We start from the raw sequence: 26,627 nt of genomic DNA, 5'->3' as shown, positions 1-26,627 counted from the left end.
ATGCTATCCAAAGAACTAACCGAAAGAAATACATTCCATGCTTTTTTCCTCGTTTTATCATTGTTGTTTTTGCATATTTTTACGACCATTTTACGACATTGTTGACAACTTCACATTTGAGCGGTCCATACAAGACTAAACGAAAAAGTAACGCGTGATCTGTTTTAACGTTACTTTTGCGGGGCCATTTTTTGCGGCTGATTGGGTATCCAGTTCTTATTCTATATCAATGCCGTTAACGAATGAAAAACACAACAAAAATCATATTTTTGGCCATTAAACTATTGTAACAGATTTTCTCAAAAGTGACAACCCTAGCCTTTGTAAAATGCTTAGGCGAGCCTTATTTGGAAATGGGCAAAAACGGGTAGGCAACATTGCCCAGCAAATTTATTTTTAAGTTTTTACACTTATCGCTAAGTTATTAACAGGGAATGGTAGGATTGCCCAAAACCTTTAAGTGATCCTTAGACATCATCATCATACGAGCTGTATTTGAATACCAAATTGACGTGGGCAATGTTGGCGAAAACCCCGGATATCTTTGCCCGCCCTCTAAAACGCAAAAAAATGAGTAAAAACACGATAAAAAATATTTTTTTTTTTCAAATAAACTGATGCGTTTGATCACAATGGACGTGCTGAGCAAAAAAAGTCATATGATGTGATGTTTTTTGAGAAATTCGTTTTAAAAAATAAGCGGGCAAAGTTGGTGATAATGACGGTACCTACTCTTTGAAGGCCGCAAAAATATGTGACATGGTCTTATGGTTCTACAAATAAGATCGTGTCAGATATTTTTGCGGCCTTCGTTGTGTAACATAAATTGCAGGCGACTGTACATTTGGAATAATTATTTTATTTAGTTTCAACGAAAGTTTCAAGTTTAGTACGAAAATACTTCAGATATGCAATATGCACAAAATGTAGACCTAATCGAAATAAAACATTGCTTTTTATAGGTAATTTATAAAACATTCGATACATAGGTATACATAACAATAACTAGAGCGCTATTGGCCTGTAAGCTTCATCTCGGTCTCCAAAGCCGCAAAAACTCGCTAGTACTTAGTGCTGGTCTAGCCGTTATTTTTTCTTGAAGATTTTCAGAGAACAGCACGTACACGCATTATACATATAGACGGAACGAACCGCATAATCATAATCCTTTATTCGTCGCAATCCATGGTATTACAGATCTAGGTACAAGACTTTCAGGTATTACTTATACGAATTACATAACTCTTCCTGTTAATAGGCATTATTTTAAGATAAAAGTTCTATAATATAATACAAGATTACAATTGTCATCAAAATTCATTGACGTACAGAAGTCAAATACGTTTTTAAACTGACGCAAAATGATACCAGCATAATAAAAATTGATCCCAATCAGTAAAGATGAGTCTTTAAACTTTTTTCATTTTAAGCGAGTTTTGAAGGAACATAATACTTAAATTCGACTGTAATCGTATTGTTTTAAGATAGTTTACTGCGGTTATCAACCATTATAACAGCAAATCAAATTTAAATGAGACGCGAGCTGATATTTATGTACCCTATTTTTTGAAATACAATTTATCTACTGGTATACTTTCTCGTGTGCGTATATGATTTAATGTCAATATAATTGTCAAAAGCAAGAAAATCAAGCTGTCATTTTCATTTGAAGAAGTACACGTGTGCTCCGGTGTAGCCCCAACGGGCATCTGACTTGAAGAAGAATTTTGAGTGATGTCGTCAATGTATGGAAATTGTTCGAAAGTTTACATTTGAGATTGAATTTCTGTGTTGTCTTTGTGAGTAAAAATATAAATCGATAATAAATTGGTAGCTGAATTATCTAGCTTTCAGAATCATACAATAATTCAATTACTGTCAAAGACAAAATTGTTTTGCTTCTGTCTCAAACGGAACTCCATGTTTTGATTTTTTGATACTTTTAGTGTCGATTTGTAGAGAATAACAGCAAATTAAAAATACAATGGCATGAAGAGTCGGTACACGGTTTCTTCGTGAACAAATTTACGTGTAATTTAATGCAATTATTAAACATTTATTGAACAAATTATGGTTACAAAGTGAGGTCTAAATCGAAAACGTCATATACCGGCCCCTTAAGTAACTTTGAATACCTACTTAATTTATTTTCCTGCCATTTTTTTTTGTAAATACTAAATGTACCTATCCAATAAGGCCTAGTTTCACCTCTGGGTTGGAAGGTCTAATGACAATGGCTTCGTAAAAACTAGTGCCTACGCTAATTCCTGCGTTTAATTAGTTACCAAGCGGGCCTCATTGGCACAGGCTGCCTCAGAGCCGAGCCGTGGCGAAAAGCCGGCGGCACAATCACGAGGAATATGATGTCTAAATATACCTACTTACCATTTTTTTTACAATCAACATATACGCTAACTTTGCTACCTCACTTTTAATATAGACAGCTCTTCGCAATATCAAACGTACAAGAAACTTGCCTTAGCAACATTTAGCCACTATTAGATCTGATATAGTGCAGCCAATGTACGCCTTGATGCGCATTGAACATAAGATGTCAAACATATCTTAACGCTTTTATATCTTACTCCATCGTAATAAGGCGAATAATGTATACATATCTTTGACGCCAACTGAACATTGTAAGAAACTTCCTAATTGCGTATACGGACTTCATTCGACGCTAGTTGCCAACTCTTCGCTTCAACTTGTTCGCAACTTGTGTGTTTCTCTTCAAAATGCAACTTATTTGGTAATAAAGTTTATAAAATTTGACAAAGAACTGAATTCCACAAAATACTATAGAATATATTTTCCCATTCATTCATTATTTTACTAAAAATCTTAAGTCTTGGTCAAACTGCTCTTTCCTACGTAATAGTAGGGGAGCCCACGATGCTAAATCGGGATTTACTCGAGCGTCATACAGACCTATTGGAATCGAAATATTAGATGATAAGAAGAAAAAAAAGTTATATAAAGTTTTTTTTTTCAACGAGCCGGTAAGCGTCTACAATTTTTTTGTCCACGTTAATGCTATATTTTTTCTATAACTTAATATAACACTCATTTGTAGGCATTTTCTTAATCTGACGAACACAAGTTTGACGCCTAATTTTTACATTGTAACCGTCAGATTAAGGAAATGCGTGCATAATTATCAGATTTAATAATAGCACAATTATAGCGTTAATTTGGACTAATATGACCAAATCCACAATCTGCTTAACAATTTGTTGAACCCCCCACCAACCAAGGGCTCAACATAGACGGCTAAAAGGGGTACTTAAAGGTAGACTACACGGGGTAGCAAGATATCATTCATATATTAATCTGACGCGCTCGAGTAAACACAAAAATCTCCTCTTGGGCTCCCCTACCATAAGTACATTTATAAAATGTAAACCCAAAAAAGTCATGAAAGCTACTTAAATTTTTTATATTCCGTAGAATCGCTAAAGCCAGTTGTGTGTTGGGTCCATGGTGATATTGCATCTAACTCTGTCCAGTTTCTCTTTGCCCTTCTTTACTTATTATTATTAGTAGGTACATAGAGAGATATAAATACAAAATATTGGTAGCCAGATCGCTAAGGCCATCAAAAAATATAATAAATAGATAATTACATAAATGTTATACCTATACATATGAAAGAGTATCTTATGTTTATTGTAAAGATGTTATAAACTAACAGGCTTCAGAAGATACATTTTTAAGTAGTATGTATTTAGAATCTAAATCTAAATTTTAGATACATAGAGCTTAAGTCAGCTTAATCTCTCTATTTTAACTTAACTTGACTTAACTTAACACAACTAAACGACCGGACTTTTATCATCAGGTCATCCAATTCAGCACGCTAAGCAGACCAAGGCACTAATTACAAAAAAGAAAATTGCAGTCTACAGGTCGTGGTACTAAAATGTCTGGGCATTTTATAGAGTCGGTGCCCGGGCAGAGACGGACTGAGGTTGTTACCTATTATAACCAGTAGTTTCAAAAAGATTTTGTCAACAAGTCATACGAGAAATTGATATACGTCATCACGCTCCGCGATTGTTGCGCCATTTAGGTTCCTAGCTAAATTGGTTGTTCAATACTTACGCTATAGAATTTCCAATTTAGCAGGAGCCCTAAATGGCATAACAATCCCGTGTGGTGACTGTACATATGTGCATTAATGTACCTACTTGTAATCTGGAAACATTATGAGTGTCTAGGCTTACCGTTGGTCACTATCCAGTATATATCAAGTATATTTCAATATAGTATTATTTACTCTTACGAAATTATAAGACGGTAAGATATAGTGCGACATAAAAAAGTATAAATTAAATAAAATGGAACTAAAAAATTCCATACTAAATTATTGCCATGTTTAAGCATTTTACGTCAAAAATGTGACAATTACTAGGAAGTGGCGCCCTTAACAATTTTCAACAGTTTATGTCGGACTACATTATTTTTAGACAATATAATTTACAATTTTAACCTTGCATAGATATATTCATAATTATAGCTGTAGGTAGGTATTTCATAGAACAATTATAGAAATAAGAGAATAGCGTAAATTGTCCGTAATATTTAATCCTAAACAACAAACAAAGCCACAACACTAACGGCTAACCAAACCGAACACTTGTACAACTTTGCCAACATTTCATTTCTAAGTTTGGTCCTGCGCATTGGCCGAACCCTCCCCTAGTCCCGAATTAATTGCAATCAAAAGAGAAGGACACGAGTGTAGTCCAACCCTAACTTTGCCATGCTGAAAATTTGCCCGACGACTGTGTTTGTGTGAGTGCGTTCGTGTGTGTCGGTGAGCGTCCATTTTGTTAACGTCTGCGATTTCATGGATATGGAAATTGCGAGGTGCGTTTTTGGTGATTAATTTGGGTGTCTGATTTGTTAATTTATTATACAATTTTTTTATGTAAGTTTGTAGGTAAAGTAAAAGTTGGTTATTGGATTTCATTGTTATCATGCTTATTGCTAGATTAGTTGAACCGCACTACTGTTTTCCCAAATGATTGGCATCTTCAACTATGTTTTGACAGCATTGGTGACTTTCTTACAAAAGTGTTTGTTAGAGTTAGGAGTATACACAACATTTTAATCCTAGGTACCTGTCGCTATCGTATTTTAAAAAGAGGTGTAAAATATTTTTTGTTAATTAAATAAGTAGCTGAAATTATACACACAAGTAAACACAGTATAGATATAGAGAATAAAATTCTAAATTGAAATGGACCATTTTAATATCTGCCTATACGTTCATTCATAAGTTAACTTTTCTTATAGTGAAATACCTATACCTATTTATTACTGTTCTCATCTTGAAATCAAAGGTATGATACGACCAAGTTTCTAGACTGTATAATCACGTATAACTATCTAGAAATAGCCAACTGATTACTAATTCTAGACATACCCATCGACCAAAACTGTGGGCAAATATCGCAAAAGCATATACACCAGTCATATATGATTCTGTGAAACTACATTAATATTTCAGGGCCCGGGTACAAGTTGGGGTCCTTTCTAAACAGCCTTTGGTCTTCTAAAGTTATTCCAACTTGGGAGGGCCTATTCTGGAGATTTGGCGGTGTGAATCTACAAAAATGTGTTTACATTTGCGATTGTTTTGAGAAATTAAGTAGTTCAGTATCATTATACAATCGTGGTCCCCATTTTCCTCTCAGAATAATAACATTAGAGAATTTTTTACGCAATTTGATGTATATTTACCACAGCTCTGCTCCTTCGTTTGTTTTTGTTTCGATTTCTTGATTACTTAGTAGCTGTAAGAGTTTCGACTGTTAGGAGCTTTTAAAAAATTGTGTGGAATTTGTTTTTCTTATGATAATTCGATAGGTAATTAAATAGATAAGTTTTTATTTCACAGTACTCTACATAACTACATCTAATTTGACAAAAAACCATTGCACTGTTATAGAGTTTGTTTTACCTTAATTAATCGTCCTTGAATGTACAATTATTCCATATCAAATCTACATAATGAGAATGAGAACAAACGTATAAAATATTGAATGACAGTAATTCCTTCTACAAAAAAACTGATACCACTGACTTAATACTCGCCAGATTTACACCGAAGGTGTCAAAATCAAACACCGACCCCATTATAATTTAGCCACAATCAGAATATCACTCCAGAGTTTAGGGGCTCAGCGCGAGTAAAGATTACTTTGTATGGAGGGAGGTGGCCTTATCTTAAAGTTTTGTCTTAGTTCTTGCTTGTCATAAATTTAAAACTCATTAGCGTGTGAGGTCAGATGGGTTTGAATGTGATTGAAATTTGATGATTTTTGAAACACGAGGCTTATATTTAATTACACAAACGGGTCTACCGCGATATAATTTCATTGTTTTTACCTTTAATTCCGACGTTTCAGCTGAGTTGCACCAGCTGTGGTCACGGAAAGACTGACGTCCCAACAAATGTCAACGGAGATATTAATAAAACACCACTAAACTACCCGAAATTAGTTTATAAAAATGTTCGGGGTAGACAAAGAAATTGCAGCTACCCGTTAAAGTTTAATGTTTATTGTCCACGGCACGACACGCAACACTCACAGTATCCGTACACTGGTCCGAAGATATATCCGCTGGTTTCAACATTTGAATCACTGGTCCCCAAGTAGACGATAATTTGTACCCGTCCTCACGATTGAAATTTTTAGGGTGTTTTTTAATTTCAATCGCCTCTCTCACGATCCGCGGATAATAGTGTCGCTCGTTGGAGAGGACTTTGGGTTTATGTAGCTCAATCCAGTGATTCGTTCCTGTTGTCAGCAAGTGCTCAGCTATTGCGGATTTGTTTACATGGCGATTTTTAACAGCTGCTATGTGTTCCTTCACCCTCTCTTGAACGCTGCGCTTAGTTTGGCCAATGTACGCACTTCCACAACTGCATTCTATCTTGTAGACACCCGGATTCTGGTACGGAATGACATCCTTTGGGCTGCGTAAAAGACTTGCTACTTTAGATAACGGCGTGTATACAGTCTTAATGGAGAATTTCTTCAGTACTGATCCAACTTTGTCCGTTATCCCTTTCACATACGGCAAAAAGGCTGGTTGCCTACTAACCTCCGGATGTCTTTCTTTTTTTCTAGTCGTGCGTGGGATTTTCTGCAAGTACCCATTTTTCCTTAGCGCTTCCTGAACATGGGCTAACTCATTATCTATGTGTTCCGCGTCACATAAGTCTCGTGCTCTGTTAACCAGAGATGTGACCACGGATTGTAGATGCCTCGGATGATGGTGGGAAGATGCTTGTAGGTACCTGTCAGTGTGTGTGGGCTTCCTGTACACGGAGTGTGCCAGGGTTCCATCTGGTTTCACTCTTAACTTTACATCCAGAAAGGGTAAGGATCTATCGCACTCCATCTCAAATGTAAACTTTACCTACCGGTTAAAAATCGCCATGTAAACAAATCCGCAATAGCTGAGCACTTGCTGACAACAGGAACGAATCACTGGATTGAGCTACATAAACCCAAAGTCCTCTCCAACGAGCGACACTATTATCCGCGGATCGTGAGAGAGGCGATTGAAATTAAAAAACACCCTAAAAATTTCAATCGTGAGGACGGGTACAAATTATCGTCTACTTGGGGACCAGTGATTCAAATGTTGAAACCAGCGGATATATCTTCGGACCAGTGTACGGATACTGTGAGTGTTGCGTGTCGTGCCGTGGACAATAAACATTAAACTTTAACGGGTAGCTGCAATTTCTTTGTCTACCCCGAACATTTTTATAAACTAATTTCGGGTAGTTTAGTGGTGTTTTATTAATATCTCCGTTGACATTTGTTGGGACGTCAGTCTTTCCGTGACCACAGCTGGTGCAACTCAGCTGAAACGTCGGAATTAAAGGTAAAAACAATGAAATTATATCGCGGTAGACCCGTTTGTGTAATTAAATATGTGTACAAAACGCGAGAGTTTAAAGTGTTATATTGCAAACACGAGGCTTACTTTTTGACACGTTGTACAGCTGCGAAATTGCATGGAGAAATTATGAATGAATGCATTGATAAATTAGCCATTCACTTTTACGGCTTATGGTACAATCAACTGTAAAAATATGGGTGCACTCATCATACTCACAAATATGTACCATAGCTTTTATGTCAGCGAATTAAGAACTATAGTTGTATGTACCCATATTTTTATACTTGACTGTACAAACAGCATTCAAAGTAGCGTATCAGACTGTGCGTCAAAAGTACTTATGTACCATTCCTTAACAAAAAGAACTATGTATGTATCTACCTATACAATATGATACTTTTTGTGTGTTGTTTCATCGTCACCTACTACTGATGCTGACTACATACTAGGATATGTTTAGATAATATCATAAGGTAAGCCATGTTTTAGACGAGATGGTAACGGTATCAAAAGGTATCAGAAATGAATACCTTACATTAATTATTATTTACGAAAACGGGACCTTATCGCGCATCCCGTTTTAAAATTACCTCCAACATTTCGAGGACAGCACTGAAAGAGTCTTTCTTCCAGACCACGAGAAAATGCCGTCCGTGAAAGTTAAATAGGTACCTTATGCTTTTAACCAATAAACTGATTCAACACCCCATACTCCTATTTTGTCTAACCCCAAGTACACTCGACGATAAATAATGTACAGTGAAGCACATAACTAATCTAAGCGGAGTCGATAATGGAGCATATTGTTAGTTGTGCTCCCGAGATGGTATCTTTCTAGCCGGGCGTAGGCAAATGCTGATACCACTCTTAGCTTTGGTAATGGGGTGGCCATGTTACCAATGCGATGTGGAAATTTCTTGCAACATAATTTGTAAGAATGCGGTCCAAAAATTGTATTATAGTTAGGGTGGGATATTATATTAACTAGTTTTTTTCTTTGCACTCGTAGAGTCTGGCTAGCCAAAAATTGTTGACAGATATTTCGTTGTTGTATTACCAATTGTCTATGATTAAAAAAAAAAGCTAAAAGTCAGTTGTCAATTTATGTCATTCATTCAAATTGTTTGCGGTTTATAATGGGTTTATTTTAAATAATATTAATAATGTCTATACTGAGTGAGGTTCGCAAACTATTATTTAAGCTCGTAAATAATTACGACAATGTGCGAATTCGACGTGTAGCGTTGTATAACGAAAAACTGCAATGTTTACAACTCCTAAACAAATGTAAACAAATTAGGAGGTTGGTGCTCTATAAATAGTTTGATACTTAGTATTTAGCATATTTGGCATAGTATTGAAGTATTTTTTTGGTGATGGATTAATATTACGGTATTATCGAGCTAGGTCTTATTTACACTTCATTTCATTTTTCGCCTTGTAACAATGGTATATGGTGAGAACGTGTTTACATATGTGTTTATTGTTGACTGTACTTTACATAGTGGTAGAAATTATGTGAGCTGACTTTGAGTGCACGTCAACGTATATTAAACTTATATCCTTAGGTACCTTACGTGTGCACAGAATATCAAAAATATTTTCTAGTATCTAAACTATAATTCCTACTACACAAAGTGTGACCAGCCCAAGATTTTTTGAATTTCCCGCCAAACATTTGTGTAATATTTCAGTAGCCAGACTCTAGTAATTAAATATGTTCTATATGACATCAAAGTTCTCCAAAGGGCCTCTACGTGTTGGATCTATATCCCCACGCAAGCCTATCAAAAGACCGAGATTCATAGGCCCGTGAAATCCAAGGAAATATGTTGTAATTTGTAATTATTGGGGTCCATACAAACTTTATATCGGCTTAGCGAGAGCCTTTTTCTTAAATACAATTACAAAAAAAAATTACACAGTATTATATAAATACACAATTTTCGCCAAACTGCATGACAGTTTGTTGGCGAACAGGTAGCACTCGTCATTCTTCCTTATTATCTACTACTATTACACAGCGGCTATGCTAATAAGCATAACTTTTTTATTTTCTATTATTCTGAGACGATAAATATTAGGTATTCCAACTTTAAGTAAATATATCTTATTATTAACCAAACAATGAAATATGTATCAATTGATATAAACTTTTCTAGAAAAAAAATGGAGAATTGTTCTACTAAGAGCTAATTTTGTTTTATATTGACATTTATTGGACTTTATCCTCAAAAACCCCTACTCATGGCCATACTACGACTTAAGTATACGTGAGAAGCCAACAAGATCTGACCAATTTACAGCGTGCCAAGTGTAAAGATAAGCCAATCCCCGCCGAGGGGACTCCTATCGGAAAACTAATTTTGCATAAATACACTCGTGTGTAACGGCCTAATGTTTATTAATACGTATCTACATATTATGTCTCTGTCTGTGAGGAAGTGATGATTCATTTTAGGCAGGAAGCGAGGTGCGATCTATGGAGGTAATGTTGCCAATTGTTGTTATGAATTGTGCCGATATGCTTACATAGATGCGATTAAAGCTATTGTTCTCATTTGATGATTAAATAAATTGAATTTTCTTATACAGGTATTTGTATTTAGCCTTGTGTATTTTAACATATCAAAATTGCATAAAAAATAGATGCATACACGATTACAATCAATCAATCAATCAAAGCATTTATTTTCAGGCTAATAAGGCCCATAGATACATATATATATTACGCGTGCTTGCTCTATTAGCATGTGACTATGACATTTTAATAATTAACTCACATTTATAGACGGGCCATCGCCAATTTATTTTATTACCTTTATTTACTGACGTCGAAACCTGTGTCGAAATATCGGTAAATAAAGGTAATAAAATAAATTCGCAATAGACCCGTCTATAAATGTGAGTTAATATGTGTTCAAAACGCGAAAGTTTTAAATATTTAATTAATAATTATGTAAACCAGATTTTACTGCATTAATACCAGCGAAACAGTAAAGTAGATAAGGTGTATTCGGGTAATACCGAATGTCGGATAATTCCGAAATTCAGATGAAAAGCACCCTTAATTCCATCATAATAAAAGTCTCTTTTCGGAATTATCCGACAGTTTTCGACATTCGGAATTACCCGAGTAAACCTTACAATATCAAACAAAGAATTTACAAAATTACAAAAAATTGTTCTGAAGATTTCGTGCTAGATCTATCATATTATTTTTTAATATATAATTAATCGTTTTCTATAGTTACCCTATGTCACTTTCGGAAATAGGGAATCTAATGACACTTCATAGGAAGACGAATATGTATAACAAATTCTGTCTGTAGGTTCGGCATCCGAGTAAAAAATAGCATAGTTAGGACAACGCCCTGCTGTCAGTTAATACACACAAATATACAATTATACATATTAGGCATGTGAAAGCACCCAATATATTTCTATTAAAAGATTAAGTACCCATAACACCAACCTACTTCAGAACTTCAATTAAACCTGATTATTCAAAAACGATCTCCAGCCTCCCATCAACGCGAACAAACACAAACTTAACATATTAATTACAATAAGTAAACAATATGGCGGAATTACTCACTGGATATTCGACATTTCTTATCCCATCCACTTTAAACAACCGAAGGGCAATGGGCCCTTGGAGTGTCATTCATCAAGAACTTGCTTCTAACTTTGTATGTACGGGACCTCTTATTATTTGCCACCCTGCACTATAAAATTGGACCAAAACCATCCTTCCTCACCCATCTAAAACCAACTCTAACTACTTAAAATAAAGCTTAGATTGGCTTGTTTTTTAAGGTTGTTACACAGTCGTTTTAGAGCATTAATTACGCCTTCAGCCCCCAGTTTTAGGGCAACCCTTTAGGAAAATTTCGTCCCTTGCTGGTCACCCCTCGAGGTCCAAGCGCGTGTCTGGAGTCATTAGGGCCGAGGTATGCGGAGGTCCGCAATTTCGCAGTGATCTTTATGTACCATAAGATGGGACTGAAATTCTGGAACAATTGAAAATATAGGTATGTATATATATAACTGGAAGACATAACAAAAAACAATAATAGTAAAAAAAAATTATATACATAGCTGTATTTTGTGAACCGCTACTTAGTTTCGATCATAGATCGTTTAGTTTAGTTCGACTCATCATTCTCATCCACAGGTTCTATAATACTTAATTAATGATGACTAAAAGTGGAAATTTTTTTTGTAAATAAATTGTGTTTTTGAACCAATCTTTATGCGTGGTTCGACAAACACTGTCGGTTTTTTTTACAAAAAAAAACCCAAACCTACCTACCTAATGAAACATGGTTACCCTCCTAAGTCGCAAATGAGACACAAACGTATCATAATGAATAAAGGATGACTCACGCTAGACCGGGCCGGGGCCGGGCCAGAGCTTCCGGCGCTTCGTAGCACTACGTGATCACCGATAAGCCGTCATAGAAAATGAGATGTCGGATGCCTCGGCCCGGGTCCGGCCCGGTCTAGCGTGAGTCATCCTTAAGGATGCAGTTTTAACAGTGAAACACAAAATATTACAATACAGCTTTAATCAATTATTTTGGTCAAATATCAATCACCATACTATACTTACCGTAAAATGGGGTGAGTAGGGTCAAAACTGAAATTAAAACCTCGATAACATTTTATTTTTACATACGAAAACTGAATGATGTATATTGTATATAATAAGTGTTCCGGACGTTTGTATTTTAGTTTTTATTTTATTTTGGGTAGTTCCATTTTATAACTTTGGCGATAAAGAGGAAAACCCACCTCACCCCGTAGTGCCTCGTATTTGGGGTGAGAGGGGTTTTCATACAAAGGTGATTTTGGAAGATTGTTGGATCGTTTTTTTTTATTATGCGTATTACTATAGCTCCATTTTAAATTGGAATACATTATTTTTGTAGCAGTAGGCTTAAAATCTCTTCTCACCCCCCTCTCAAACCTTCTCTCCCCATTCATAACCCACCTCTCCCCGCGAAACCTACTCACCCCGTTTTACGGTACTTACTATAATACTTTCCCACTGCTGGGCACAGACTTCTCTCATGTAATACCAAAAAAGTGTACAATAATCATTAAAAATAATGATTTAACCCGATTCCTCAAAGCCTGAACATGCCAAAAACGATCATTATTTTTGATGTAAGACCGCCATATGGCAAGGGATGGATTAGACTCGCTAATCATCATAGTTCAGGCCTACAGTCCCTGTGTCCATAATCCAATCGCACTTCTGGAAAACCAATATAACTCCAACTTCGAGATCCATAGTTACAATAAGTAATGGGGGGTCATATTTAGTCTGGATGATATATACTATTGGTGGAATCGATTGGAATGAGAGTCCTGATGAGTTTTACTAACGGGTTCCCTTGATTGGTTGGAAATTTGAAACTGTTGTTAAAAGGGTTGGGATGGGTCGGAAAACAGTTTTATGGATAGTTCTACTATGTCGTAGTGTTCCTTAGTAATGGAACTTTACTAAGGAACATATAGCTTTTTGAGTAGATATATAGGTATGTATATATTTTCTACTGCACCGCCTTACATGCGCATATTTTATCCGGTTTGATTAGCAAAAAATGCCTCAACCTCCTCAGAAAATGTTATTATAATTTTATGAAAATCTGAATAAACTTCACACCTTATTCTGTCACTGATGGATTCTAGTAGGTATTGGGTATTTTCTTAACTATACAATTTTCTGCAATAGGTACCTGGGATTTTTAAGAGTACATAAAGGGGTTAAGAATATGAAATGACTAGGTGCTTGGAATTTAATAAAAATTTGAGTGGCCAATAACTGACATTTTATTAATTCCCCTTAAGTTACATTACGGTTGTCTATTGAATATAAAATAATATAGGTACATAAACTTATCTACATACTAAAAATCAGTAACGCTGGTTTTAAGAAATAAAATTTAATAAAAATGGTGTCAATTTCTCTGGACATCTGATCTACTTGAGATCAGGCAAACTTGTATACCTTGTGACTGTGCGCGTTGGAGGGTCTGCGATCTTGTGGCCTAAATTGGAAACATATGTGCACACGTACATTGCCAAAGCAAGTGCTAACATCTACTGTTCTCGTCGGGACGTTTCCTTGTGCATAGTAGGCTCTGCCATCTTGTGGGCTACATCGGAAGCATAAACGACACATTTACGCCTCGCGCCAAAAATCTGACGGCTCCTATGCTGCCCCCTATAGTTCATGCACGGGGCCTATACCACGATAAAAGCATTAAATATAATTATAATATTTTAGTATAATATGCAATATGTATACATAATGTGCTAATGTGTTGCGCTAACGAGGCATCGGCTTTGATAGCGATACTGCTGTCCTTAATTATTCAACGTCGTATAATTAATGATGGAGCATAGGTATCTTTATTATCTACCCGTAATGGCACACTTTCCATACAGGAATTGTTATTTTTATGCAATGATATGGATAGCTCATACCATATGATGACCATAAAATGCCCTTTAGGTACAGAAATGTTTTTTTTTAAATTACATAGTCATTAGTTAGAGAGTTAGAGTAACATTTACTGCTTAAGACCTACGCAGTCGATATCTAACTAGAAATATTGTTAGTTTTATTTTTCAAAACATCCGGGTTCGATTCCCGAGCTGAGTATCTACACATATTTTTTAAATGTATGAATGCAGTTTTTCTTGTTACTAAAACCGATGACATGGTTCCTAGGAAGAGATCGTCGTATGTCTAATAGTTATAGATTTTTCTATACTGACCGATCTAAATGGGCCACCCTGTATATATTATGTATGCAAAAATAAAATCATTTTAGGTACTTAACAAGATGAGTAAGTTTTAGCTTACCTGAAATATTTTTTTTTCTAACATATACTGTACACAATAAACAATTTTTACAGCCTTGAAATTTCGCCAAACTGCAGAACAGTTTGTTGGCGAATAATTATTTATGATAGGTAGCCAATTTAATTTTCAAAAAGTAAAATATATACTTATAGTCGAATACCTTATATACCTCTATTAGGTAACAATGATTGTTACCTACTCACTGTTGAAGTCAGAAAACAGGCTGGTGGATATTACCTCAATTGTACTTTGATAATAAATCCTTAGTTCTTTTGCACAAACAGTGATCCATGTTTGCAAAAACCCGTAAGTGTAAGGGTATAATATGCCTACTCGTACATAAAACATTGTATTGTACGTATATATGTACTTGTATCCGGCTGTAGCCTACCATGGTGACCGAAACAATCCATCTCCGAATGACTTCCCTCCCACAGCTCAATTTATCAAGATGATGTTATTCCGCCATTAAACGCAAACCTTGCTATCAGCAGCACCATACAAACTCTGCCTTTATACAACTATGAAAACCTAATGACCATACGTCAAGCAAAATACCTACCAAAACAATGGAAGTACGCGACAGAAATTAATACATCATTATGTCAGACCCATGTACTGCCAACCCTCACACTTCACACCCATCCCACTCTAACATATAGCTGGGTACATATTTCGTCCTGCTCGCCAGGGGTGGCAAACTTTGGTATGAGAATGCAAATCTCCCGTGATTAGGATTTTGTTAATCTTCGCATGAAACTTAAAATTGTGTATGTGGAATTCCTTTGGGTAGTGTTCGTTAATTTGTGTTAGTTACAGTTGTTGTGCCACTTTGGCTCGAATTTCGACTTTCATAAATTAATAAATTAAGTAAATTGAATATGAATATGGAGTTTCTTGAAATTCAAGGAAACGTCTACGGGTGCGTGTTTTTATTTCTATGTACAATAAACTATATACATACATACATACAATACATACATATATGAAACAATTTAAGAGAAGTATATTCTAAAAACTTGTCGACATAAAAATCCAAATGTAAATATTAATATGACCGGCCAGTCTAACCACTTTTGTTTCGAAATTGATCTTAAGTAAACAGAGAAAAAAAGAACTATAAAAATATTTCGTATTTTCTACAAAAAAAAAACCTGAGTCATGTGCCATGAGCGTTACACGCACGAACGCCAATTGGCTTTTTCCCTAAAAAACCGTAATCGGCAAATGCACGAAAAAGCAGGTACAAAAACCTGGCACAATACCGCACGCCTCGTGTCTTTGGAGCTCACATCACAGGCTAATTTGCGCGAAGCCGCACAAAGAAAAATGTGCTAATTAAAAAGCGAGGTACAAAGTGTCGTCTAACGGAACGGGAGCGGCTGTTTGTTGTCGTATCTGTGGTTAGGGTTGCTTTCCCGCGCTTTTTACTTTTGAGGTTATGTTGGAGTTTAACTTTCAAGTTTGAAGCTGTTTCGAAGATAAAAGGATATGATTCGTAGCTGCTTTTTAAGCGACGGTTATTAAATTAATTGAAAATGCACTTAACAATAATAAATAAAATGTAGGTACTACCGGATTTAGGTATGTAGAAATAAATTCAGTTACCTACTTAACTTACTACGTGGTTAAGGTAGTTTGTAGTTTGGTACCCTTGGTACTTAAACTATCCGAATGTGAAGTAACCGAAGCTAGGAATATTATAAGGAAAATACACGACATGAGCCAATGGAATCTATTTATTTAAATACCAAAAAAAAATTGGTAACGTAAAAAATCGTGAGATTATTCTGTCAAATATTGAATTTAGTCTGTATGTCTGTTCCTTCATCTCGATCGTGAATAAAATATTGCTTTTTATTATAAATATTGTATTTTAAAACATATTTTAAACACGATAAAAACCTTATCCACGTACATGCGTGTGTACAGTAAATGTTTTACATACATTGTGTCCTCAATGTTCATTTATTCTTACAAAAAAATATAATTAGCTACAAGAATACTCGCAAGCATTCCCTTTTAGTTTATTCAACAACATAACGAGGCATTTCTTAACAAAACGCTAGATCAAGGATTGAAATATGGTCCAAAGGAAGCCCCTAGCGTAATGAGCTGATTCCTGAGTGAATGCATGTCACTGTTGCATGCCAACAAAAGCCTTTACGTACTTGGTTTTCAAAGAGAAAATATACTCGCATCTCTAATGTGATAAGCGTCTCATTGGATTTGAAAAGACTGGGCCTATTATCAAGAATAAGGGTTGCTTTTTAAAATATTATTATTGTATGTTCTCTGCATTTCGTCAACATTATTTGGCAAATAGATACTGGTAATAAATTAAATTTGGACTCAAAATCTTGCTCTTAACTTGAAGTGGAAGGTATTTTAATACACTGAGTACCGTAAACTGGGGTTACTTTGATTCGTGGGGTAACCTTGATCATCGCTTTTTAAACTATAAGGAGTTGGTTTCTGAACACTTTTGTCATGTATTTCTGTTAAGGTCGCCAACCACATCATAAAATTCTAGTTCGCGTTCAAAAATCAACTGCCTATTCCTCAAAAATCCATGATCAAGGTTACCCCACGAATCAAAGTAACCCCAGTTTACGGTACACGATTTTTTATACGATCACACAAATCAATAATTTACAGGTAATTCGACATGTTCGACTAGTGTGTATATGTAGTCATTGTAATATTTTGTATTTGTTCCAGATTCCAGATGGGTTGGGGCTGCATCAAAAATTAAAAGCCTTTTAATGACGACCGCCTGCCTCCGGCGCGGCGGTGACTGCTGTCTGCAATACGGACTCAACAATACTACTTTTATATTCATAAATTTATATTTATTAAGTTACGAATTAAAAACAAGAATTGCAAGGGAAATCTTTTGAACAGGATGAATCGAAAAGATAAAAATGTACTTTAATTCTCCGACATTATTTTTTTTGTTTTTCTTAGCTATTTAGATTAATGAAGATGTTTTTCATTTTGACCGGGTGCAACAAAAAGATTTCCAATCTTTTAATTAAATTTGATATTAAGATGTACCTAGGTAAGTATATTTATAAATTATACTTAGTTTTTGTATTGATTATCACAATAACCCATATTAAAACTATTTAAAACTCGAGACACCGAGTTCAATACTTACTCCGATTCCGAGAGTTCAATACACAGAATCAACAGTGTTTCAAATCATGGGATTAGTTGTCAAGCGGACCCCAGGCTACCATGAGCCGTGGCATAATGCCGGGATAACGCGAGGAAGAAGAGACACTTCAATACACAGAATCAACAGTGTTTTGGAAATAATTTTCATATGTAGTAAGAAAATGTTAATTTAAAATAGTGAAATGTCGTTTCGCAAATCTTAGGTACTATGATTTCATAGGTACCTACATTATTATTTATTGGAAAGTCAGTCAACATTTTTCACAGAAACCCTCGAAACCTCCGAACAAACCCCCTCCCTCCTCCTCCTACTCCTCGAAACGTCGGAGGTAAATCTTAAAACTTAAATACGCGATTAAGTCCCGTTGTGCAATTTAATAACGTTTAAAAATCGTGAAAGTTTAAATCAGTATTTTTCACAGAGTCAATTCTCGCATAACACCGTCCCAGTAAGTGCTTCGCTTCTTAAAACCATAGGTGGTTTTATCGACAACCGCCGGGACAATACTTCGATCAATGTTCCCGATGATTGCTCTCATGTTATATTCAGACGCTTTCTGCAAATCAAATGCCAAGCAAATCTCCGTTCTTTTAAGAATACCTAGTGGACTTTTTAGCATACTTTATTGTTTTTATAATGCTTTGGAAATATGACAAGATGATGTTTTTGTCAGATTGGTTGTTTGTATGAGTAAATTGATGAAAACACATTCTTATACTTAACTATGAAAAAAAAATGAAAATTACTTAAGGGTGGTATTCCACCTGTCCAATTTCTTTGTCCAATGTGCATTGCGTCTCACTCTCTCACTAAGCAAAATGGGAAACGCAAATACACATTGGACAGATGGAATGCTACCCTAAGATACTAGTTGTAATTTGTAATTGTTATTGTTTCATGGCAAATTATTCAACACATTATTTGTAGAGTACATAGGTTGGAGAAAAAATAAATTATATATTTATCAAAAGTATTTATTGCAATAACAATAATTCAAACTGTACGTGGTTTTTCGTTAGATAACAATAATTATCTTTTTTTTTTCTTTTTTTCGTCTCGTTTCGGAGGCCAAGATTCTCTTTGGATCGCTGAGCCAAAATAGTTAGTTTTAGTTAGTTTTTATTATTACTAAGTTTTAAGTAGGTACTATCGCAACATCGATATACAAGTCTATAGAAACCCTCTTTTTTTTGGGACCATGAGCTTGAAGGCTTATTATTTTTAATGGCAATCGTTTGCAAATATGTTTTATAACATATAATAGTTGTCCAATTAATTATAATGGCACGTATTGGCCTGAAATTAAACAGTTACATATTTATATAACAGAAAATAATATACAATATATTAGCTAATAACTATACAAGTATACAAACCCCGATGAATACTACCACCCACTCAAAACATTTCAATTACGCTACAGGGCCAAGTGCTACGTCGCGTCACAGCGTCACTCGCGTCACTTTTTCAAAAGGCTACAATAGCGATCGTAATTGGCATCGGCAATACGTGACGCGAAGTGGCAATCTAGGGCTGCTCTTGGCGCTAATTAAGCCCTCACAACTAGTGGGTCTAGCTAATGATAGTTGTTTGGGGTTCCGCTAAAACTATTATGTGGCGTAGAAATTAAATTTTTAGTTATAAAGTGTAAGATAAGGAATATTGTCTTTGGTTACCGCGATAGTTACTCATGAAATAAAACTATTGAAACTGATTATATCGCGTATATTGAATACATACTACATCCCGACGTTTCGAACCCTTTACTGCGTTCCATGGTCTAATAAAACATGGTCTTCCATTCCCAGAGTGACACGCGATTACGTCACAATAACATTGCCACTTTATTTCAACATAACATGTTACATGGGTACATTATACCTATGGTTAATAAGTTAAAATATTTCTTTATAATTTTATAATTTTCATTTATATGTATTTTAGCTTAAATTTTACAATAACACGTCATTTTTAATTACTCGTTAGCAATATCTTCCGATTCACGAAAGAAATTTCAGACTTTCGGGTAATTCTGTTTATACTACTGGCAACACAGGATAGCGCTGGGGACATTTGACAATTCGGATCTAGATAACTTCATGCCCTGACCGTCATCCTTGTCGAACGCGTGTTAATTGTTATTTCCTTCTCGCTCAGTGTCAGCAGTCGCAGTGTTTTCCAAACTTTTCACGTCGTAAGCTTGGTAATTAATGTGTAACTGTGAATTAGTTTTTTAAACGTTTGTCTTGTATAGATAAATAAAGTTTAATTTAATACATTAGATTTGTTTTATTTTACTATGTTTCTACATGAATAACTTAAAATTAATGCCGTTAAAATAATTTTCACCGTTGGTTAAAATTCTCCCACATTTCAAAGTTTGAGAACCTGTAAACAGCATGATGACGTAGGCGCGTGTCAGTTAGGTCATACGCGAATCTCGGAATGGAGTACCAGGCGGAGTATATTATTATACCATGCTGCGTTCGTAGTCATAGGGTGACTGAGGAAAAATTGTACTGTGCAAAAACTACCCACTTACAAAATAATGAACCATCATAAACTATAAATTTTAAGGCCAGTTATACATGCAAAATTGGTTGAAAAGGTTAGTTCTACATTACAACTATTTTCAAGTAAAGCTAAAAATACGCGATAAAAATATGCCAACCACGAACGCTGTAAAGGGTTCGAAACGTCGGGATGTAGTATGTATTCAATATACGCGATATAATCCGTTTCAATAGTTTTATTTCATTTGTAAGTTAAGGAATTTTTAAATGAATAATAAAATAATTAAGCGCCATAATATTTGAAGTAAAATTAGTCAGTTCCATGAACGCTTTCGCTGCAACAATTGTCACATACCTACTTTCATTTTTGAGGGACACTTTTTGATACATGGCTAATGTATTCCTTACCTCTACCTTCCATGCTGAAAACCTATACTTGTCATTATTTGCACAATATTTTATCTGTGCACAACAGCTATCGGTACGCATGAGAGCGCATTTCTAATCAACGTCATCTCTCATCACGTGAGATGAAAGGCACATGGGATAAAAATTCAAAGGGAGGCTTCAATGCAGCTTCCGAGCCTGGAGCTTGTAGGTAAATGTTCTCAATTACAATGTAGTGTATACGTGGAACAATTGTTTAAGTATAACTATATAAAATACTGACATAAATAGAGTTAGACCAAGAAAAGTCTGCAGCGATTTTGACAGAATACCTACGCAGTGCAAGTATTATTATACGTCATAATTTCATAGAAGTTTGACGTTTAAAGTAACACTTGCACTGCGTGGGCTATCAAAATCACTGCAGACTTTTTTTGGTCTAACTCTAGTTGAATGTGATAGAAAATGCTATAAGCAAGTTTGAAAGTGTCAGTATCAAATGTGTAAACGTCAAAATGCCAATGAATATATGATGTTTATTATGACATTTCCATATTTGTGTCTAAGTCGACCCTGTGTTAGCTTGGTCGGACTATAATGTCGTTTTAGCTTAAACGTTGAAAATCATAAGAATCATAGTAATACATTTTCGTCGACGTAGGGGTGTTTAAAAGTATTTTTTGTGTAAATGCTGATTATCGTGTACCTATTTATGTACAGTCAGCAAAACTATTAGCAGTATGCTCGGATGCCAAACTACATAATAGCTTTGCTAACTGAAAGTCGTGCTTCATAACTGTATAACATAAGGTGTATTCGGGTATTACCGAATGTCGGATAATTCCGAAATTCAGATGAAAATCACCCTTAATTCCATCATAATAAAAGTCTCTTTTCGGAATTATCCGACAGTTTTCGACATTCGGAATTACCCGAGTAAACCTTATTGCAAATTATGATGATGGAAGAAAATAATATTTTATTGAATACTGGCGTTCAAGCGACGGTACACACACCTATCATGAATTCATTATGTAATATAAGTCATTATAAAATATTTCTACCTAAAATATATTTACGTGGGATTTTGTATGTACCTAATGAGGAGTTTTTCTAAGTTAGTATCTACCCTCATGACGTAATTTTCTAGTCACATAGTTGCTTTGAACCGAGCTTGCCGCACCTGAGCCCAATCTCCATACTAATATGACCATTACGCGATGCTTTGGCCACAGATGTCTTTGGGGATGGGTCATCGCTTCAGTAAAGATGGTGATTCTATTTATTTTATTGTTAACGGTAAGTTTATGGCTGATATACGTAATTATTAGCCGATTTAGCATGGTTTAACGTCCGCAATTTGCAATGTTGTTTTGCGGTGATTAAATACAAATAAAAATATGTAAGATGTGAAATTAATACAAATAAAAATATGCAAAATATCTGAACACATATATTGAGTAGTTTTATTTTTGATTGGGCTAAGATTTTTTTTTTAATTTACCGCAAATAAATAAGGCAAAATTAGCAAATTATAGTCATTAAATTAATTTAAGTACATAATATAAATTACCGATTAAGGAATAAAACACAATGTAAAACATAAATTTATTTGTATTATAATTATGTATTTTTACCTGAACGAAAAAATGCAGTGAAAAAAAAATCAAACAATAGCTGACCAATACCAATCAATAAAAAAGACAGAGTAGGCAATTTCAAAACATAACATGAAATAGGTAATACCTACATGACAAAAATTTACTGATGCCATAAATAAAAAAAAACCCAAACATCAACACTGGCCAGTAATAATTTGTCAAATTTAACCCTCCACAGCTCGCGACCCATCGCGCCTTGTGTTGACAAAACTTTATTACCGAAAATTAGACAATATTGGCCCAAATCGGGTAATTTTTTTTTGTTGGCCCACCGCGCAGTTGGTCGCTCGATTCAATGGAATGATCTAGTTCTGTGACCCCAGGCCGCTTTGAAAGGTGACAATGAGAACTAGAATTTCTGGTTTGTATTTAGGGTTTTATAATAATGTAATAGAATGAAATTAAATGGTGAAAGGTAAGTAATTTGGTTACAATGTAGTGAACTAAGTAAATGCAGTTTTTTTTAAAGTTTTAGATTAAGGATATAAAAAAGTAAGACTTCATCACATCATTTCTTTACAGAAACAATAAAATTATCTATTATTGTTCCTGTAAAGCTCATCTCATCATTGTGATCTTGATTACAATTAATAGTAGGTACCTACATCATCGCCTTCCGATAAATTATATTGGGAGTGGCCAATATACCTAAAGGATATCTGGACAAAGCATGCTCTAACGCCCCATCAATGTTTGGTTGTTGTGTTTCAATATTTGTGAGCACTTTTGCTACTTCGGCGGCGACTTTTATAAAGGTTTAATAAAAAATAGTCATCATCATTGCCACGTAAATTTAATTGTTAAAAATGGTGTCTAGATACCACAACTCTAGAGTTTACTACAATTTTAAATGAAAATATGTATACGCTTCTACGGCTATTTTCCAATTTCCAGCTGGCAAAATAAAAAAATAGTTAACTCGTTAAAGGAAAATGGAACACCTCCACTTACTATTAAACACTTCGTCATAAAATAATTAACAGATTAACGCGAACACGAATGAAAGATACTGCGAAATAAAAAATGCAGGCATTAGAAAACTAAAACAATGGCTACATTCGTTCAATCCGGACACAATGGCGACTCATTGTTCCAGCGTCCATTTTAAATGAACAAAATGGCGGCCGCTCCGAATTCAGACGTTGGGAAACTCGGAGATTTGAAACAATGCTCGCCTAATCCTCATAAAAGGGTTAAATGCATGCGATTGGTCAACGCGACCCCTACTTTTGCGGGTGTGTGAGTGAGCTTGTGTGCGTGAACGTTGATGAAGTGCTTTTGTAAGGTGATTCTGTGGAATATTATAATTTTTTAATTTCCTTGTTCTGTTAATTATTACTGAGTTTGACTTGACCGCATCGCTATTCATGATAATGGAATACTTGGTGTGATGTATTGTGATGTGAATACTCGACCTAAATATTAAGTATCACATGAATGTATTCAATAACATGTTGCTCTGTTTAAAAAAAAACTTAAAATAAAAACTCAAAAGTACAATTTTTTCTCATGGAAATTTCTCATAATCTCTTACCGCATTTTTTTGCGAAATTTTAAATGAAAGGTAGCTTCGTAAGTGTTTTAAAAATTAGTCATTTCGCTTAAGGTACTATTTTTAAGATAAAAAGGTAGGATTTTTAAAACACCGTGTAACACTCAGTTATGTAATAATTAATAACAACCATTAGCAAAACATTGTGCGCCCATCAATACCCCGACACTAAGTGGGTACGTACAGTCGGGTACATTATTAAAAGTGTCCAGAACTCGCGAAGGTACCAATTCATCGGGCACGTCAACCGTGACAGTCGGCGCAATCAAAACTTCCTTTGCGTACCCGACATTTGTGTGGAAGGGTTGAGCGTATTAAATACTCGTGGGCGGTCTTTCGGTACCAAATACTGGTTAGGCCATGTATTTTGGTGTGATAAAATACTTGCGGCCCGATTCGAACTTTAAGTGCGTTTCTTCAAACAAAAACGTCACTTTTGACACTGACATATCCCGACAGTGACATATCCTTTGACACTGACATATCCGATCCATGTAGTATCTAGACCTAATATTTATTTTGTACTTGGATTTCTGTTAACTAATAAAAATATTATTTTAAATGAAGTGGCTGATTTGTAGGAAGGTCTAATAAATGTTTTTATAAGAAACTAGTACTTGGAATTTTACTTTTAAATCGTTTTACTTTAAAAAAAGTATCAAGATGTTAAAAAAATTATGGAGTTCATTTGTCTGTAGCCGTCGTAGCTACTACTACTTGCTACGAACCACGGCACGCTACGAACGGAGCAACGCAGTAAAAGTTATTGATAATTTTAAGTTGCAAATATGTTATTTTTGTTAACAATCAAACTGTATTATTTTATATTTACAAAAATATTTTTATAAGTACATTGTTATTTAATTATGACTAAAAAAATAAACTACTAAAATATATTTAATATCTTACCGTAAAAGTATAAAAGTTTGCCCTTTAACATAACTTTGCCCACCGCGTCACAGTTCAGTAAAAACGAAATAACTTAAAAGTAGTTACAGATACACTTTCTGAAGAAAGTTAAGAAAGTGTATCTCTAACTACTTACATGCCTATTCGGATTTCAAGATAATCGCAAGATCTTGAGACGATTTATAGATCAACTAGATCTACATTAGATATCGACTAGATGTGACTTGGATATCTAAGTCATAACTTGTCGAAATCGTTCAAGAGGACCTCCAGAATCGCGGAAACGTCAAATACACATACATATCTATCTTACAAATATCTTTAAATTATCCGTATCGTAACTTGTTGAAGTCTAGTAGAAATCTAATTAATTTTCCGAATCGAGCCGTTAGTTATTTCGCTTTTACTGAACTGTGACGCGGTGGGCAAAGTTATGTTAAAGGGCAAAGTTTTATTCTTTTACACATACTAACCTAACTAAATACTTCCCAAAATACCAGTTCCCACCGCCACCGCCCTCACGTCCCACTTTTCTCCAACGACTATTATTTGAATGTCTTTCAGGCCGTGAGTAGGGTCCACCCCCACGCGAGCGCGTGTGCCGTGCTGATAATGTAATTAAAACAACACCTTTATTCTGAACACTTCACTGTTACTGTGCCGCGATTGAGATGCTCTGTTTTAGCGATTTTTCACCTTTGTTAGGGAAACATATTTTTAGTAGAATTATATAGACGTGTGATCTGTTAGTTACTTTAAGTGTATGTCATTAACATTCACTATTTTGTTGTACTGTGCTATAATGTCACTTATTGAACAAAGAACATCTTGTAATACCATGCTTGCAATAAACGATTATGATTATAATTAATATATTCATAGGTTTTTTTTTTGTAATTTGTGTGAGTTTTTTATAGGTAAGTATGTATTTGTCCACATGAGAAGCAAGGAAAATTGAAACATGGTTTTTATTAACGTAAATCTAGGATTTGTGTCCGATAGCTATAAAATAATACATTTTGAGTAAAATATCAGAAACAGAATTTCCATCTAATATTATGTTTAATTTGAAATTATGTATTTTAGAAAGTATTCAAGGTATTGTACATTGGTCAGTAAAAATCCAAAGCATCTTATTGAATCGCCCTGAAAAATACGGCTCAAACTAAACCAGAACAATGCATAACGTGCCACATAAAGAAAAACTTAAACTAAGAACAATGCATAACGTGCCACATAAAGAAAACAAAAGACAACATTAAACCGGGATTTTAAAGGCCCGGTTGGGCGAAATTTTCGGGTAACATTATACCCGTACATTAGGGCTAAGTGATACCGTCACATTTGGTGGATTAATTCATCATCTGAATTGCCGTGGCCAAACTGATGGCCCGGAACCCCCTCCTACTGGGGGGAGGGGGGTATGTATGAAGGCTGATTGTAATTTATTTCGAACCTTACTTTGAGAGAGCCGTGGACATTTGGCGGTTAAAAGAGGGTGTTGGGTTAACTTTGGCTCGTCTGCTAAAATGATTGTTTAGAAAGGTAAGTACCTAACTTGTGAGAATTGATAGTCGGTAGAAAATATAATCTTGAATTACTGAGGTCAATTGTTTAAAAA

The 26,627-nt window shown here is 35.0% G+C and overlaps 1 protein-coding gene across 1 annotated transcript; it reads right to left on the bottom strand.

The window, feature by feature from the left end:
* Positions 1–5,583: 5,583 nt before the first annotated feature.
* On the bottom strand, positions 5,584–7,413 carry LOC134796991 (uncharacterized). Its single transcript, XM_063769185.1, has 2 exons — positions 6,847–7,413; positions 5,584–5,610 (listed from the first exon to the last, which is right to left on the bottom strand). The coding sequence occupies exons 1-2, from the start codon at positions 7,411–7,413 to the stop codon at positions 5,584–5,586; spliced, it is 594 nt and encodes a 197-aa protein (XP_063625255.1).
* Positions 7,414–26,627: the final 19,214 nt, after the last annotated feature.

Source organism: Cydia splendana, chromosome 14 (assembly GCF_910591565.1).
Source record: "Cydia splendana chromosome 14, ilCydSple1.2, whole genome shotgun sequence".
NCBI classification, from domain to species: domain Eukaryota; kingdom Metazoa; phylum Arthropoda; class Insecta; order Lepidoptera; family Tortricidae; genus Cydia; species Cydia splendana.
The sequence above is the reverse complement of the archived record's forward strand: the minus strand, read 5'-3'. Positions and strand labels throughout refer to the sequence as shown.